We start from the raw sequence: 18,885 nt of genomic DNA, 5'->3' as shown, positions 1-18,885 counted from the left end.
AGTAATGTTTTCATCAGCATGATGTCATCTGCTCCTGCACTGCACAATAATATTTGAATATTTAGAATCACTTTATAATTGTTTCAATAGTGAAAACATGCTGCAGACAGACACTGAATATTCAAATATTCTTGAAGAGTGCAGAAGCAGATGATATGCTGAAGATGATAAAGTTAATGCAGTTGGAGACATTAGCCTTCTAATGGTGGATGCGGTAGCCTAAAACTGGTCATGGAATTGAAATAAACCCATGTGGCTGGTAAAGTTTTTACGAAGATATAATTAACAATTTAATAAACTGGTTAGATTTAAAAAATGAAAAGAACTGTAATCATTAAGACACTCAACTTCATTTATTAATATAGCTATGAACAACTATATTAAAAAAGGGTTGAGATTCATGTTGATGCAGAAATTAGTATGAGAGTTTTTAAAATAACATACTGTAATTATAAGTAAATGTATTTATTAGATGAAAGCAAGATAAGCAGTAAGGCCATGGGCATTAGGGATGTTAGCATAGAGGGGGGTATCATCAATAACGATGAGCAAGGCACCATGTGATAGAGAAACAGGAACTGTGGAGAGTCGGAGGAGGAAATGATTGGTATCTTTTATATAGGAGGTTAGGTTGTGGATAATAAGCTGTGTGGTTGTTGGCATACAAGAGCAGAGATTCTCCCAGAGGGCACACACTAACTGGCCACGAAGGGGCATCCTGGGTGGTTGGGTTTTGGTTTTTATGAAGCGTGTACACTATGTGATCAAAAGCATCCAGACACCTAGCTGAAAATGACTTATAATTTGTGGCGCCCTCTATGGGTAATGCTGGAATTCAATATGGTGTTGGCCCACCCTTAGCCCTGATGACAGTTTTCGCTCTTGTAGGCATACGTTCAATCAGGTGCTGGAAGGTTTCTTGGGGAGTGGTAGCCCAGGTATCGATGCCGGTCGGTGAGGCCTGGCACGAAGTCGGCATCCCAAAACATCCCAAAAGTGTTATATAGGATTCAGGTCAGGACTGTACAGGCCAGTTGATTACAGATATGTTATTGTCATGTAACCATTCCGCCACAGGCCGTGCATTATGAACAAGTCCTTGATCGTGATGAAAGATGCAGTCACCATCCCCGAATTGCTCTTGAACAGTGGGAAGTAAGAAGTTGTTTAAAACATCAATGTAGGCCTGTGATGTGATAGTGCCATGCAAAACAACAAGGGGTGCAAGCCTCCTCCATGAAAAACACAACCACACCATTCCACCACCACATCCAAATTTTACTGTTGGCGTTACACACGCTGACAGATGACGTTCACTGGGCTTTCACCATACCCATACCCTGCCATCGGATCGCCACACTGTGTACCGTGATTTGTCACTCCACACAACATTTTTACACTGTTCAATCATCCAATGTTTATACTCCTTACACCAAGCGAGGTGTCGTTTGGCTTTTACTGGCGTGAAGTGTGGCTTATGAGTAGCCGCTCAACCCTGAAATCTAAGTTTTCTCCCCTCCCACCTATTTGTCATAGTGCTTGCAGTGGATCCAGTTTGGAATTCCTGCGTGATGGTCTGGATAGATGTCTCCCTATTACACATTATGACGCTCTTCAACTGTCGGCGGTCTGTCAGTCAACAGACGAGGTTGGCCTGTACGCTTTTGTGCTGTATGTGTCCGTTCATGTTTCCACTTCACTATTACATTGGAAACAGTGGACCTAGACCGAGCGAGGTGGCGCAGTGGTTAGACACTGGACTCGCATTCGGGAGGACGGCGGTTCAATCCCGCGTCCGGCCATCCTGATTTAGGTTTTCCGTGATTTCCCTAAATCACTCCAGGCAAATGCCGGGATGGTTCCTTTCAAAGGGCACGGCCGACGTCCTTCCCCATCCTTTCATAATCCGATGAGACCGATGACCACGCTGTCTGGTCTCCTTCCCCAAACCAACCAACCAACCAACAGTGGACCTAGGGATGTTTAGGAATGTGTAAACCTCTTCTACAGACGTATGACACAAGTGACACCCAATCACCTGATCACGTTCGAAATCCTTGAGTTCCGTAGAGCACCCCATTCTGCTCTCTCACGATGTTTACTGAGGTCGCTGATATGGAACATCTGGCAGTAGGTGGCAGCACAATGCACCTAATATGAAAAACGTATGTTTTTGGGGGTGTCCGGATATTTTTGATCACATAGTGTCAAAGGTAGGGGTGCAGAGAGTGGTAGTGGTGAGGAGAGAGAGAGACAGACTCTAAGGAGAGGCTCTGGGATTTTTAAAGATATTTTGCACTACTGAAAACTGCTCAGACATTCAGTTATTTTTTATATGTTCTGTAGGTAATTTCTGTGTCCTAGTATCTTTAAGTGTTTCTTTCTTCAAGGGTTATAGATGTCGTATCTTTTTTATACTCTGTGATCCATTACAAAGTTTGTTACAGGTAAGTCTTTCCCGTATAGTCACTTAAAAAGTCTAGCTATCTTTCCCCCCTTTATTACCCTTTCCTTTGGAAAAAAAAGTGATGATGGATTCTAAAAGTTCCAGATTCTTACATTTTTTATTTATGATTATTGAAACTTTTTATCACTTGGATTTGTACTTCATTGTATTCTGCTTATGATGTGTCCTTTTAAGTCTTCGTGATGGTTGTACGCATTCACTTAATATGAGCTCTAGCAAATAATAATTTATTATACTATTCTTTTCATAATGTCAGGAATAAAAAGAAACATTTCCCCCCTGTTGTTGAATAAAAATTGTAAAGGGTTGTTATGACACTGCTTTATTGACCAGTGGGAATTTAGCAGTTAAACAGTACTGAATTTGAAACTGTTTGTATTAATACTATGAAACCAAGGAATTGTAACTTCACTAAATAACAAACAATGCAACATAAAATTACATTGACCATAATAATTTTGTCTTTAACAAGGTCTGTAAAAATAACATTAGAAGCAAATGAGAAATAATGAAAACCATTGTTAGGCAATGTGACTATAAACTCCAATATAACATACTAATGTACAAAGTACTTAGATAATTCAGGTCATCATTAACTGATGTTCCCTTGCAGGCTCCTGTGGAGACACTGCTTCATCTTTTATATAAGCATAACCAGCCCTGAGCTATTCATCAAATGAGAGCAATACAGATGAACAAAATTCCGCAGGTAACACTTGTTTTAATCATGCCCTTCATTGAAGCATGAGTGATACAAGTAAAATTGAGCATCAGTTATCCAGATATTGATCAGCCAAAACATTGATACCTGACAGGGTTCCAGTCAGCAAATTTAAAGTGCATGCAGCTGCTAGTTCTTTGACATTGTAGCTCTTTTCCTCTCTCTGCAACAATCATCTGCTTGACCTTGAGCTTGTAATCCTCACTTGTCAGTGGTGTGTGAGCTTTTGCTTGTAACACCCTGCTATATTTTTACTACCATTCACAATGGCCAATAAATATAAATATGTTGTTCTCAGTATTTGTGATAAACTGAAAATAACAGACCAGTTGAAGGACAGTAATAGTGAATCAAGTTTATCTAGGGAATATGGCCTTATACATGTCACAAAATTTGATGTTAGAAAGAACAGTGATGCCATTACAAAATTTTCAAGTCAACTTGATAGTGAAGAAGGAGCCTTACATACAAAAATATTGAAAATTGCAGAAAACCAGGATTCAAACACCGTAGTTTACACATGGTTCATGCAGGTATGTAGCCAAGAACAACCAGTAACTGGTCCTTTGATTTCTGAAAAAGCACTTGAAATGAATGATTTTAAAACAACTTCTGGCTGGCTTATGCACTAGGCTAGGCTAGGAACTGGACATTCGAGTTGGAAAACTGTCAGCTAATACTGAAGTAGCTGAATATTTTAGAGAGTTATTTAATAAACTGACTGATAAAGAGGGCTATCGCCAAATCAATGTCTACAAAGCAGGCAAATCTGATTTTTATTGGAAGAAATCGTCAACAAAATCAAAAGTTTCCAAGAAAGAAATGTCAGCACATTGTCATAAGCAAAGCAAATCTCACATCACTGACATGGTATACAGAAACGTTACTTCAATGCTTAGCCTGTCCTTGCTGATCATAGGAAAGTATAAGAAACCAAGGTGCTTTATGTGGCTAAAAAATTGCCAGCCACCTGCAAGAATCAGAAGAACTTATAGGTGGATGCAAGCACATTTTTACAGAGTGGTATGACACTGTATTTATCCATAAAGTCAAAAAGCATCAGCATGCTACTGGTAATACTGGAAATGTTTTCTTATTGGTTGATAATGCTCCTAGTCGTCACTCAAACCTTTTGATGGAGGGAGAAAATGGCAAGATGGATCAGGGGGTATCACAGAAAGGCGTTGCTATGTTTGGTGGGCAAGGAAGTGAAAAAAACAATTCAGGAAGTGCACACTGAAATTAAGTTGAAGGAAGCTGCATACCTGACAGCAAAAGTTAGGGCTACACTGAGTGCCACTATCCCAGCAATAGGTTGGAATAAGCTCCTTAGACCAGACAAGCTTATCACTGCAAGTGAAGATCCAATAAACAGATAATTTGTATCACAAGTGGCTGGGCTGATTAAAGAATCTTCAGGATTTGAAGATTGTGGCCAGGAAAACATTCAGGGACTGGCTGGAATACTAATTATCAGTTACTGATGGATGATGAAGTCATTGCTAGTGTCATTGATGATGTAGACATTTGCGACAAGCTTACTTTAAAGGATCGTCCAGTAAGGAAACTTTTCACTGCCCTGAGATGGTTATTAAGTGGTTTCAAAAACAAGAAGCATGTCCAGTTGTTATGTTTAAGATGTGTGCCAGATTAGCAGCAAAAAAGCAGGTCTCAGCTCTGAAGCAAAAGTCACTTTTGAACTTCTTTTCATAAACTGTAAGGCTGCTTTAATAGTAGATGGCTACATTATGTAAGATATGCACAGTACTTGCAGTACATATAAAATATATTTGTGGTTTTGTGTTTAATACATGTATCTGTTTCTTTTTTCGTATAGCTCCCATGATAGAGGCACATTTCTTTCATAAACAGTTAGTTAGCCAAAAAAGTTAGTTATCCAAACACCACTAGACTCAAATTGTTTTGAATAATCAGTGCTCTACTGAAATTGCTATTATGGCATGGAAGTCATATGAATGCATCCTTATTAAAAGGACCATGACATACATAAGCAAATGAGTTGGATTTTCAAAGAACTATCTGTTCTCATTACCTGTAGAATTACTCAGTATAATCTAAAGTTTTTCTGTTTCTCATTTTATTTGGCTCCATTTCTCAAGTCTAATCTTGCAATTAGTTAACTTTTCTCTGTCAGATCTGCTTCCTTTCTTTGCTTGTGGTGGAGTCAAATACTGTGTGTGTGTTTGACTACTGACTAGATGGAACTGGTAATTCCAGTGTGAAATGTTTTTTAGTTTGTTGTTGCAAGAAAATTAAAGAAGGTAGTTAAGGCAATCACTTATTCTCCATTGACAATATGTCATTTTTTCTAAGGACATGTAGGAGACAGATTCGCATAGATTTCAGAAATAACAATGAACTCTTTTGTTACTTTTTTCTAAGTTGATATCCAACCATTGAATGAAAATTATTTTATAAATCATCAGAATCTATATGTGCAGATCTGTGAATAAAAGTAAAGGCCATAATGTCCAAAGTACATATACAAATACACACACACAAACACACACACACACACACACACACACACACACACACATACACACACACATTCATGTACTGCAGAACAAAGAGAATCTTAAGAGTTTCCATAGTTGATACAGTGTCTTATCAATGTTTGCTGGTATCTCTAGTGTTGAAAGCATGTATGATTGTACACTTCTATTTAAATGTTTGAATTATGTGAGCATATCAAGTTCCTGCCACATTACTTTCAAGTCTCTCTGCCATAACTATTACCTCTCTAAAGCTTAAGAAATGCATTGTATCCACTATTAAATTATCATAAATTTAATTTTAGAATAATATATTTACACATATGGTGCATTCTGTTAGGGCCCAGTCATCACACAAAACATGTTCTTAGTTTTGGTATCAATATTGAAGAAGGCAACTGATATCACTGTATTAAAGGCACATAAAGTATATCCACAAGCCACACAGCCATTTACATAATCTAATGTGGCCACTTCATCACTTCATCTGCAAAATAGTCCCTTATTTGGATTGACATCTACTTCTATACTCCACAAACCAACCACTGTAAAGAGCTTGGCAAAGGAAACATCCCTCTACCAATTATTAGGGGTTTTCCTGGTTTCATTCAGGTGTGGAGTGTGGGAAGAATGATTGTCTAAATGCCTCTGTGTCCACTGTAATTAATCTAATCTTGTTCTCATTATCCCTATGGGAACAATATGTAGAGGGTTGTGGTGTATTCTTAGAGTCATCATTTAAAGGTAGTTCTTCAAACTTTTCTTGAGATAGTTTATGTCTGTCTTCAAGAGTTTGCCAGTTCAGATTCTGTTTGGCAGTTCAGATTCATTTTGGTGACATTCTCCCACAGATCAAAGAAACATATGACCGTTCATGCTACCTGATTCTGTACATGTTCAATGTCCCCCATGAGTCCTACTTGGTATGGGTTCCACAGACTTGGTTAGTATTCTAGGAGAGGTCACACAAGTGATTTGTAAGCATTCTCCTTTATAGAATGATTGCATTTCCCCAGCATTCTGCCGGCCGGAGTGGCCGAGCGGTTAAAGGCGCTACAGTCTGGATCCGCATGACCGCTACGGTCGCAGATTCGAATCCTGCCTCGGGCATGGATGTGTGTGATGTCCTTAGGTTAGTTAGGTTTAAGTAGTTCTAAGTTCTAGGGGACTTATGACCACAGCAGTTGGGTCCCATAGTGCTCTGAGCCTTTTGAACCATTTTTGAACCCAGCATTCTACCAATAAACTGGAGTCTGCTCCTGCTTTACCCACAACTGAGCCTATGTGACCATTTCACTTCACATCTGTACAAAGTTTCACAGTCAGCTACTTGAATGAGTTAACTGGTTGCAACTGTGACTCATTGGTATTATAATCATAGCCACTTTGTTTCTTTCCTTTTGTGAACTGCACAATTATACATTTTTGAACATTTAAAGCCATTGACCCATCTTTGCACTACTTTGAAATCTTATCAAGATCTGACTGAATATTTATATACCTCTTCTCAGACAGTACTCCATTACAGATAAATGCACCATCCTCAAAGAGTCTGAAGCTACACACTAGGCAACAAAATATAAAGGATCAATTTCTTGAAACCCCCTGATTGTCTTCCATTTCACCACAGAAGTTTGAAATTTGGCTCAAAGGTGCCTTCAACCTTCCTTTGAAATGGTGCAACAGCATGGCGCCCTATGACATCACCCTTGGGCTCAGCAAAACTTTTATTTATTTATTTATTTTGATCCAACATCAACTGATTACAAAAAAAGGTTTTTTTTGTTCCAGTCTTCTGGATAAGTCAGAGTCTTACTTACTAGAGTTACGTATTATTGGCTGGCACTTTTATCTACACAACTTTTTCTAAATTTAGTTGAGAGAACAGAGTTACATATATGGACTATACATAAAAAAATTGTTATTGCCATACTTAGATTAAGGAATCTACAGTTTGTAACACAGTATTCATATCTGACATTCAAATATTTACAGTTTGTGATACAGTCTAAGATCTGAGATTACATATATTTTTAGATAGATGGTCTTCCATCATATGAGTGTACTAAATCTAGAAACTCATCTATTGAATATACAGGATTGTTTAGGAACCATAATTTTAATTTCATTTTTAGTTTTGTAATGGGCAATTTGGAGATATTAGGATGGAAGCAATTCAGTAGTTTTATGCCTGCATAGTGAGGGCTTTTCTCATAAAGTGTTGTTCTATGAGAGATGATGTGGGCTCTCTCTCTACCTCTAGTGTTGTGATCGTGTATCTCTTTATTAAGTCTTTTGTTACTGTTTACTGCCATAATGATTATCTTCAGCATGTACAGGTTATGAACAGTTAGTATTTTAAATTATTTAAACAAATTTCTGCAGGACTCCCTGGCACATTTCTTTCCCATAATTCTAAGTGCCTTCTTTTGTAAGGTAAGTACACTTTTCATATTACCTTTACTGCTGGATCCCCATACCCCTATCCCATAACTTAGGTGGGATTCAAATAGTGCAAAATATATTTGCCTCAGAGTGGTGATGTTACAAAAAGGTGTCAGTTTTCTTAGGACATATATGGTAGTACATGGCTTTTTGCAAATATCATTCACATGATCAGACCAGTTTAATTCTGCATCTAGTGTCAGGCCAAGAAATTTGGTCGAGTATTGTTTTTTAATGTATTCGTCATCCATTAAGATTTGGTTTTCATGAGTTTTTTGCCTCCCAAGATCAAATTCAATATAGACAGATTTATTTGTGTTTAATTTTAGTTTGTTTTCATTAAAATACTGCAGAATTAAGCCTGCTGCAGTACTGGATTCCACTTCGAGCTGTGAATAGCTTGGATTGCTGCATATTAACGTGGTATCATCTGCATATAAGATAGCTGTTGCATGGTTTGTTATGGACTGAATATCATTTACATAGATAATAAAAAGAAGTGGTCCTAATATTGACCCCTGTGGAATACCAAAATTTATGTCAGGGTTTTTGATTTGTATGCTCCCTCTGTAGTGCTAATAGACACAAACTGCTTCCTATTTGTCAAGTAGGACCTCATCAGATTATGGGCTGTGCCTCGAATGCCATAGTTCCACAGTTTGTCCAGCAATAAGGTCGTATCAACACAGTCAAATGCTTTTTGTAAGTCTAGAAAGATGCCACATACATGTTCTTTATTATCTATTGCTTGAGTGACACCTTCGATTAAGTTGGATGCTGCTGTAATGGTGGATGACCCCTTGACAAACCCATACTGCCCCTTAGAAATCACTTTTTTGCACACCAGGAAGTTCCAGATTCTTATGTATATTACTTTCTCAAAGATTTTGGATATTATTGGAAGAACAGAAATGGGTCAAAAGTTTTCTACTAAATTCCTGTTTCCTTTTTTTAAAAATAGGCACAACTGGGGCAATTTTCAACTCATCTGGAAATAGACCATCTTCCATATGAGAATTGATAACTGTTGATAAAGGTGATGCAATTTTATGTATACATTTCATAAGAGTGTCCAGACTAAGACCATCATATCCTGCTGCATGGGAATTCTTTAAGCTACTCACTATTTTAATTATTTCTTCTTTACTTGTTGGCATCAAAAATATACTTCCTGACACTGGTATTCCTCTGAATTTGTACTTATGATTTTTAAGCTGATTGTTTATGCTGGAGCCAACAGAATCAAAGTAATTGTTAAATAGATCTGGTATCTTATTCTGATCAGTTTCTATTGTGCCGTTTATCATCAAGTGATTTTCAGTTGTATGTTTCCCAGGTCTACCAATTTCTCTATTTACTAGTGACCATGATATTATTTGAGTTCTGAATGACACTTTCAAAATGTTTCTGTTTTTCTGAAATTAGGAGGTCTACATAGTATTTCTGATACTTTTTGAACTCTTCTTTTAATTTTTTATTGCTCAAGTCATTTAACATAGCATACTCATGCCATCTTAGTTTTTCTCTAGCCTCAGTGACTGAACTTGATATCCAGTTTTGGATTACAGCATGTGACTGAATTCTCTATTTTTATTAATGGACAGGCTTGGTTAAGAATGTAGAATAGTTCACTTGAGAATTTGCCGTAACTATGAAGTGTTGTTAGAACACTGTTCCAATCCACATTCCTTAGCATATTATTCAAATGAGATATATTTTGGTCTGTATTCATCCTAATATATTTATAGCAACCGTGTGTAGGAACCTTTTTTATGTGCACACTTAGTTCTACTACATGGTGGTCTGACAAAGCACTTATAATAACAGAAGATGTAAGATCGTAAAGATGAATACCAGTGATTATGTTATCTATTGCAGACTGGCATGTTTCAGTCTCCCTGGTTGCAGTGTTTATCAGGTATCTTACATTATATTCAAGCAGAGTATTCTTGAATAGTCTAGTGTGTAACTTATCTGCTAATACATTTATGTTGAAATCTCTACTAACTTGTTCAGGTGTGATATAAAAACATTCTCTATCATGTCACAAAACTTTGTTAAGAAAACTTCGAAGTTTCCACCTGGTGGTCTATATAAACATATAACATAAATTTCATCATTTGGTATCTTTATACGTGCTGCACATAATTCAATTGTTCCTTCTAATGAATATTTACTTACATTTACAGAATTAAAATCAAATGTGCTCTTTACATACATTGATACACCCCCACCTCTGATAGTAGATCTGCCAAACTTATTAGCTAGTACCATGTTTAGAGGTTTAAAAAGTTCTAATTTGGCATCAGATAGCCAGTGTTCACTAATACCAAGCACATCAGGCATAGTTTCATTTACAAACATGTCTAATTGTTCATATTTCTTGCTCAAGCCCTGTACATTCTGGTGGATTATTTTAAAGTTGTAAATATCTTGTTGTAGATTTCCCTGCTTTACCGACTTCAAATACCAATGCGTCAACACCTGCAAAACAGCCACAACTCACAAGTTCATGTGAGCTGTGTCCTTCTGTAGCATTTTGTTGTTGACTATTAGTGAGTTTTTTGGGGACATCACTTGTAATAATCAATTAGCTGTTATCATCAGCTAGTTGTTCTTTTGATAACTCTTGTGCACAGCACTTCATTTGTTTCCTGTTTAACTTCAGTTGTGTGAATTTGTGTTATTTTGCTCACCAATTTCAGTTTTATATTTCATAGAATTAATTTCCACAAAGTCAATGCTATTGTCATTGGTTTCTTCATTGAGTGTTTCTGTGCACTTTGATGATTCCAACAAGTTTTTTTCTAATCTTTCTTTTGGACTGAGAACTGTACTTAATTTGCGCAATTTTCTGTTTCTCTCTCTCTCTCTCTCTCTTTAGGTTCCTGTGTTCCTCTTTCTTTGAAAAGTTTGGTGCCTAAACTCTTCTCACAGGCTTTACAACGAAATTTGATTCAATCTTTTGAACACATCACAGCACAAGATTCACTGTTGCTAATGACTACATAATCACTGTGGAAGATTTTTGACACCACAGTCCTCACATTATAACTATTTCCGTGCTTTTAACAGCTTTTTTGCACTTCACACGTGACTTACTGTCATCAATCACTGCCATCTTGAACATATGCTGTTGAGAAACACTAAACATTCGGCAATTCCGTCTCCCAATGTTAGACATACAAATAAATTTCCTTATATTGCTGTTTGAACTAAACACATAATATAGATTTTTATCTCTTTTTTTCAGGAAGGAGGTAAAGGAACTGAGAGGAGCTAATTACTTGAGAGGTATATACATGGCTTCCATGGTTTTTACTGAAAGAAGTTCATTATATATTGCTGTAGTTGCATATGCACTTTTAGGAAACACCATTACAGCTGACAGGGTATGTTGTGACTACCAGTACAGTTTATTAGTAACATTTATTGACACAGTTAGTAAATCTAATAATAGCTGTTATGAATCATGCCTTTGCAGGTATTTTCATTGGCACAGTTCTTCAATCTACTGCAACTGTGCATGGCCATATTTTATCCGCAAGCTGTTCAACTCCTTGCTGAAACCAGAGTTTCCATATCCAGAATTCAGGTATTAAACATCTTGTAACCCTCACTTTTGTTCACACTGTTTACTGGCTAAGAATAACTTGTGTTACTACAATATGAATAATCAATTAGTACACGAACAATGTATAAAAGTTCTTAAGCTAATATTAGTCTCAACCATTATTAGAAATTATCCTGAGATTGTTCCAGAGTAGAAGAATAAAGTTCAAGCACAAATTAGCTGGATAACACATATTTTAGAATGAAAGCTCCAAATAGGCAGGAACTACCGGAAACTACAAGTTCATGATCTGTAGCATCAATGAACAGTAAAGAGTCATAACAGCCACGCGGAGTGGCCGCGCGGTTAGAGGTGCCATGTCACTAATCATGCAGCCCCTCACGCCGGAGGTTCAAGTCCTCCCTTGGGCGTGGGTGTGAGTGTTGTCTTTAGTGTTAAGTTAGTTTAAGTAGTGTGTAAGTCTAGGGACCGATGACTTCAGCAGTTTGGTCCCTTAGGAATTCACACACAGAGTCATAACACTGTAGAGTCCACAGAGAGAGATGAGTCAGATAACAGCAATGGAGACATAGACAACTGCTAGGTAGCCTTATTTTTGGCTCTATGTCTTTACATATTCCATATGTCATTTTTTTCAAATGTTGCTAAATACAGTGATCCACAAACTGTTTGGAAGAAAATGAGATGTGGTTGACAATCAAGGAAAAGACAGGTTGCTATTTACTGTTAAGAAGGTACGTCAAGTTGCAGACAGGTACAGTTAAAAGACACTCATACAAAGCTTTTGGCCATAGCCTTTGTCAGTTAAAGAGAGACTCAAGTGTGTGCACACGCACACGGACACAGACACACACACACACACACACACACACACACACACACACACACACACACACAAGCAAGCAAGCACACCTCATGCACACACGGACGCCTACTCCAACATCTCAGGCCAGAACCTGAAAAGCTGGAATTGGCGGTCATGCGTGCATGAGGTGTGCTTGCTTGCTTGTGTGTGTGTGTGTGTGTGTGTGTGTGTGTGTGTGTGTGTGTGTCCATCTCTGTTGTACTGATGAAGGCTGTGACTGAAAGCTGTATGTGACTGTCTTTTAATTGTGCCTGTCTGCAACTTGCAACTTGACATGTCCTGTTTATGGTAAGTATCAATCTGTCTTTTCCTACATTGTTGATATTCCTACTTGGAGTTTCCATTGTTTGGGATGAAGTTAATACTCTTGTTCAGTTTGCGAGAATTGTAATGTTGAAACAACAAATTTAAGAGAATGAGTTTTGGGTCTACAATTCTTAATCAACACTTTAAGAAGTGAAATCATCACACTCAAGGATGAAAATCAGGAACTACAATTGAAGAACAAATCAAGTGAAGTGGTAACTGACGAAAGGTACAAATCATCTGAATGGAGAGAAGTGAGGCACAAAGGTACGACTTTAGCTGGAAAAATAACAACGAACTTCGCAACAGCTGTTACATTTATGGATAAAAACAAATACAGCATTCTGCAGTCCAGTGATGGTGTTAAAGACAGTGTAAATGATCCAGACCTTGCAAAAGGCAATGTGCTGAAAACGAATAATCATTCTGAGAAAAATGATGATAAATGGGGAACATTAGGTAAAAAGACAGTGTGCTTTTTCTAACAGACAACCATGGCACAAATATATCTAATATGTTTCGAGAAATAAATCGAGACATAGCAGTGACCAGTGTTGTCAAACCTGGAGTGGGAACTAAACACATTTTAGACACCTGCATTCAAACAAAATCCATGCAAGAAAATCCAATCGAGACATAGCAGTGACCAGTGTTGTCAAACCTGGAGTGGGAACTAAACACATTTTAGACACCTGCATTCAAACAAAATCCATGCAAGAAAATGACTTTGTCATATGGATAATGGGATCAAATGATGTTGTGAAAAATGAAGCAGATGTTTCCATAAAAGTGCTTCAGAACTTACTAGAAAAAAATAAATCAAGGAATACAGTTGTTGCTGCAGTGCCTCATTCGCACAATCTAATCTATAGTTTGTGCATTAATAAAGAAATCCAAAGAACAAATATTATAATAAAGAAACTGTGCTCTGAATACACAAATTGTGCTGTGGTCGAAATAAGTAAACTGCAGCGTAACCTTCACACCAGACATGGGCACCAGCTAAAATATGAATGGAAAAAGTTGTGTGGGAATGTGTCAGCAAAATAATTAAAGAAAGACTAACACGGAATAAAACAATCTACGAAAGTATCAGTTTGAGTAATACCTGGAATGTACGTCATTTTTTAGTATAAAAGTCAGTGAATCGGTGTGTAATAAACCTCCTGTATTTGAATTAGGTGCTAAAAGCAACATTTGAATGAGAGAGTGTTCACAGACAATAAACAATAAACATAAATCTGTTACTGTGATGCAAACGAACATTCGCTGCATTAGGAACAAAGTATTACAATTAGAACATTTTTGCAGTATTGAAAATGTTGATGTTATTTGAGTCTCAGAACACTGGCTGACAGAAGATCAAGTACAATATTTTGTTCCTCAAGGGTATGCTGTTGGAAACATTATGTGTAGAAGTGAAAGAAAGAATGGAGGTGTTCTAATATCTGTTAAAGATACTATAATGTTTACCGAAACAGATGTTAGCTCTTACTGTGCAGAACTAGATGCAGAATTTAGCTGTGTAAGACTAAATGCAGAGAATACTTTAATTGTTAGCTTATATAGATCACTGGGTGGAGATGCAAATACATTTTTCAAAAGATTTGAGTTGCTTACGAGGAAAATACTAAAATTTAAAACAAAACTAATTATCTGTGGTGATTTCAACATTGAAATGGCCAACAGTGATGAACATGTTACTAGAACATTTTTTAATATTTTAAGATCATTAAATTTACAATGTACAAATTACACACCAACACGGGATAATGCGTGCTTAGATAATATTATGGTAAATTTTTCTAGAGATATGTGTGATGTCAGACTTGCCAGTGGAGCCTTAGCTGATCATGAACCATTGATTTTAACATTCTGCTGTGATCAGTTGCCTAAATCAAACACATTCGTCAGAATCAATTCTAGTGCCACATGGATAAGAGGGCAGAAAGATGAATATATTAATTTATTTATTGACACGTTATCTGATGTTAACTGGGACTTTGTATACAACACACAACCTGGGTAGGGTGCTGGTGAAATGGTATTTAACAACTTCCTGAAAATACTCACAGAGTTATGGTACTGCTGCTCACCATTAATCAAAAGTAGACCTAAGCATAAACAGAAAAACAAACAGCTAAAATGGTATACAGATGAGCTATCTCTCACTAGGGAGGAGATGCTCAGACTGTACAGAATATATAAAAATTCTTGTAAACAAGGACCCGAGATAGATAATACTTCTTATAGAGCTTATGGGAAGTAAAGAAAGAAGTTGTGGACTGCACCGGACGAGATTTGAAAATCTTTCAAATCTCATCTGGTGCAATCCCCAACAATCAGTCTTTCTTTCTCATCACATCCAGTAAGTCTCCTGTGACCTGGGCTTCTCGGCAACTTTTCTGATATGTGCCCCTTCCCCAAACCTCTCCAGTCCTTTTCCTTCACCCCTCTTCCTTCCCCTTCAACACTTCTGCCAGAAGAAGTAGCCTCTGGCTCCAAAAGCTTGTACAAGTTAAACTCTTTTGTGTGTGTGTTCCCGTGCCGCCACTTGGTGAGTAGATTTTTTATCTTTCCATTTACATTATATTGTCAATAATTATTTTTCAGTTTTGTGCCAATAAGAAGTTAGAAATTTTTGCAAATAACCTCTACGTAAAGAATTTCCATCAACCAGTCAACTATTTAATATGAGTGGTTATTTTACTCTTCCACAATTTTACCTTGAATTTCCCAGATCAGGACAATGTTAACCAAGAAACGAATAATCTCTCACATACTAGATTTTTATCGTTCATCTTGTCTGAACAAAAGAACCCCACAACAATGTCTTACCCTTGTTGTTTTTGTTGTGGTTCTTTAGTCCAGATACTGGTTTGATGCAGCTCTCCATGCTACTCTATCCTGTGCTAGCTTCTTCATATTCAAGTACCTACTGCAACCTACATCCTTCTGAATCTGCTTGGTGTATTCATCTTTTGGTCTTCTTCTACAATTTTTACCATCCACCCTGCCCTCTAATACTAAATTGGTGATCCCTTGATGCCTCAAAACATGTCCTACCAACCTATCCCTTCTTGTTGTCAAGTTGTGCCACAAATTCCTCTTCTCCACAATTCTATTCAGTACCTCCTCATTAGTTACATAATCTACCCATCAAATCTTCAGCATTCTTCTGTAGCACCACATTTCGAAAGCTTCTATTCTCTTCTTGTCTAAACTATTTATCGTCCACATTTCACTTCCATACATGGCTACACTCCATACCAATACTTTCAGGAAAGACTTCGTGACGTTGAAATCTATACCCTATGTTAACAAACTTCTCTTCTTCAGAAACAATTTCCTTGCCATTGCCAGTCTACATTTTATATCCTCTCTACTTCAGCCATCATCAGTTATTTTGCTCCAAATTCAAATGGCTCTGAGCACTATGGGACTTAACATCTATGGTCATCAGTCCCCTAGAACTTAGAACTACTTAAACCTAACTAACCTAAGGACATCACACAACACCCCACCGGGAATCGAACCCGGGAACTCGGGCGTGGGAAGCGAGAATGCTACCGCACAACCACGAGATGTATTTTGCTCCCCAAATAGTAAAACTCATCTACTACTTTAAGTGTCCTAATCTAATTCCCTCAGCATCACCTGATTCAATTTGACTACTTTCCATCATCCTCATTTTGCTTTTGTTGGTGTTCATCTTATATCCTTCTTTCAAGACACTGTCCATTTCGTTCAACTGCTCCTCCAGGTCCTTTATTGTCTCTGACAGAATTACAATGTCATCGGCAAACCTCAAAGTTTTTGTTTCTTCTCCATGGTTTTTAATTCTTCTCCAAATTTTTCTTTCGTTTTCTTTACTACTTGCTCAGTATATAGATTGAATAACATCAGGGATAGGCTACATCCCTGTCTTGGTCCCTTCCCAACCACTGCTTAACTTTCATGCCCCTCGACTCTTTACAACTGCCATCTACTTTCTGTACAAATTGTAAATAGCCCTTCCCTCCCTGTATTTGACCCCTGCCACCTTCAGAATTTGAAAGAGAGTATTCCAGTCAACATTGTCAAAAGCTTTGTCTAAGTCTCCAAATGTTAAAAATGTAGGTTTACCTTTCCTTAATCTGTCTTTTAAGATAAGTCATAATGTCAGTATTGCCTCATGTGTTCCAACATTTCTACAGAATCCAAACTGATCTTCCCCAAGGCCAGTTTCTACCAGTTTTTCCATTCGTCTGTAAAGAATTCATGTTAGTATTTTGCAACCATGACTTATTGAACTGATAGTTCAGTAATTTTAAAACCTGTAAAGACCTGTTTTCTTTGGGATTGGAATTATTATATTCTTGTTTTAGTCTGAGAGTATTTCACCTGCCTCATACATCTTGCTCACCAGATGGTAGCGTTTTGTCAGGACTGTCTCTCCCAAGGCTGTCAGTAGTTCTAATGGAATGTTGTCTACTCCCGGGGCCTTGTTTCGACTTCGGTCTTTCACTGCTGTCAAATTCTTCATGCAGTATTGTATCTCCCATCTCATCTTCATCTACATCCTCTTCCATTTCAATAATATTGTCCTTGTACATTGTCCTTGTGTAGACCCTCTATATACTCCTTCCACCTTTCTGCTTTCCCTTCTTTGCTTAGAACTGGGTTTCCATCTGAGCTCTTGATATTCATGCAAGTGGTTCTCTTTTCTCCAAAGGTCTCTTTAATTTTCCTGTAGGCAGTATCTATCTTACCCCTAGTGATATACACCTCTACATCCTTACATTTTTCCTCTAGCCATACCTACTTAGCCATCTTGCATTTCCTGTTGATCTCATTTTTTTAGATTTTTTTATTCCTCTTTGCCTGATTCATTCACTGCATTTTTATATTTTTTCCTTTCATCAATTAAATTCAATATCTCTTCTGTAACCCAAGTATTTTTACCAGCCCTCGTCTGTTACCCTTGGGTAACAGAATCTTCTTTCAGAACAGACTAACTGTAAAAAATGCAAGTATTTTCCCATTCAGTATCGTTAATTCACATCTTTACCAACTGTGATCACCCAGAAATAATTACAGGACCATTTAAAAACAACCAAAGAAGTTCAGTTTCTAGTCCCTTTTTAACAACAGTTTTAGCTTCTGTGGATGGTTACTGCAGCTCCTCCTTGTGGCCAGCTTCTCAGACCACCAAGGATTCTGCTTTGCTGTGTATCTCCCACATCTAGTATGGTGCCAGTTTCTTTTTCTCATGTTTATGTATAACATCAAACATATACATTCCGAAACATTATCACCTAAAGGAAAAATTATTCATTTATTGTTGGTCAGTATTGGAGATCGTGCATTAAAATTACTTTACTGGCTATTATCCTACCTGACAATGTGACCACTCGGCATTGATCCATCACACCTTCCACCGAGCATTGGTCTGTCATTCTTTGACTTCTCACTAATTATTAGTTGCTGCTTTTTTTCCCACAAGGGAGTAACTGTTTCTGAAAGCTAGAGTTCTGACATTTATTTATGCATGGACCTCTAACCCCTATATAGGCTGTTACTGACTCAGTAAGTGGCAAATGCTTCACTTAGCATTAACGTATTTTGAACTAATAGAAGCAACTGACAAGTGTAACTTATTATCAAACCATGGATTTAATTTTAATTTCTTTTGAAAGATCAGTTTGAGCAGATAATTTTTTAAAGTGTCAATAATGTGTTTCAGAGTATGTATACATGTTCCATGTATATGCAAACTTTGCTGCACACATCATTTAATAATTAACATTATTTTGTGACACATAACAATAACAAGATTTTTTAGTTCAATATAAACATTAAAAATCTTCAACAGTAACTGTCATAGAATATGGCAGCTGAAGATTTTAAAGAAAAATTTACTAAAACAGGGTTTCAATTTTTTTACAAACAACTTAAATAACTGTTTCTTTAGAATTTTTCCTGAGTCACTGACACTGAAGTAGGAAAAGA

General features: G+C 37.2%; 1 protein-coding gene across 1 annotated transcript in view; it reads left to right on the top strand.

Annotated features, from left to right (window-relative positions):
* The window catches only part of LOC126452249 (ATP-binding cassette sub-family C member 4-like), a 216,804-nt gene that overhangs the window by 65,515 nt on the left and 132,404 nt on the right, over positions 1 to 18,885 (top strand). The window contains exons 6-7 of the mRNA XM_050091041.1: positions 11,403 to 11,541; positions 11,634 to 11,744. Of these exons, the coding sequence (XP_049946998.1) occupies positions 11,403 to 11,541; positions 11,634 to 11,744 (250 nt within the window). The remainder of the gene's footprint in view (positions 1 to 11,402; positions 11,542 to 11,633; positions 11,745 to 18,885) is intronic.

Source organism: Schistocerca serialis, unplaced genomic scaffold (genome assembly GCF_023864345.2).
Source record: "Schistocerca serialis cubense isolate TAMUIC-IGC-003099 unplaced genomic scaffold, iqSchSeri2.2 HiC_scaffold_840, whole genome shotgun sequence".
Classification (NCBI taxonomy): Eukaryota; Metazoa; Arthropoda; class Insecta; order Orthoptera; family Acrididae; genus Schistocerca; species Schistocerca serialis.
The sequence above is the reverse complement of the archived record's forward strand: the minus strand, read 5'-3'. Positions and strand labels throughout refer to the sequence as shown.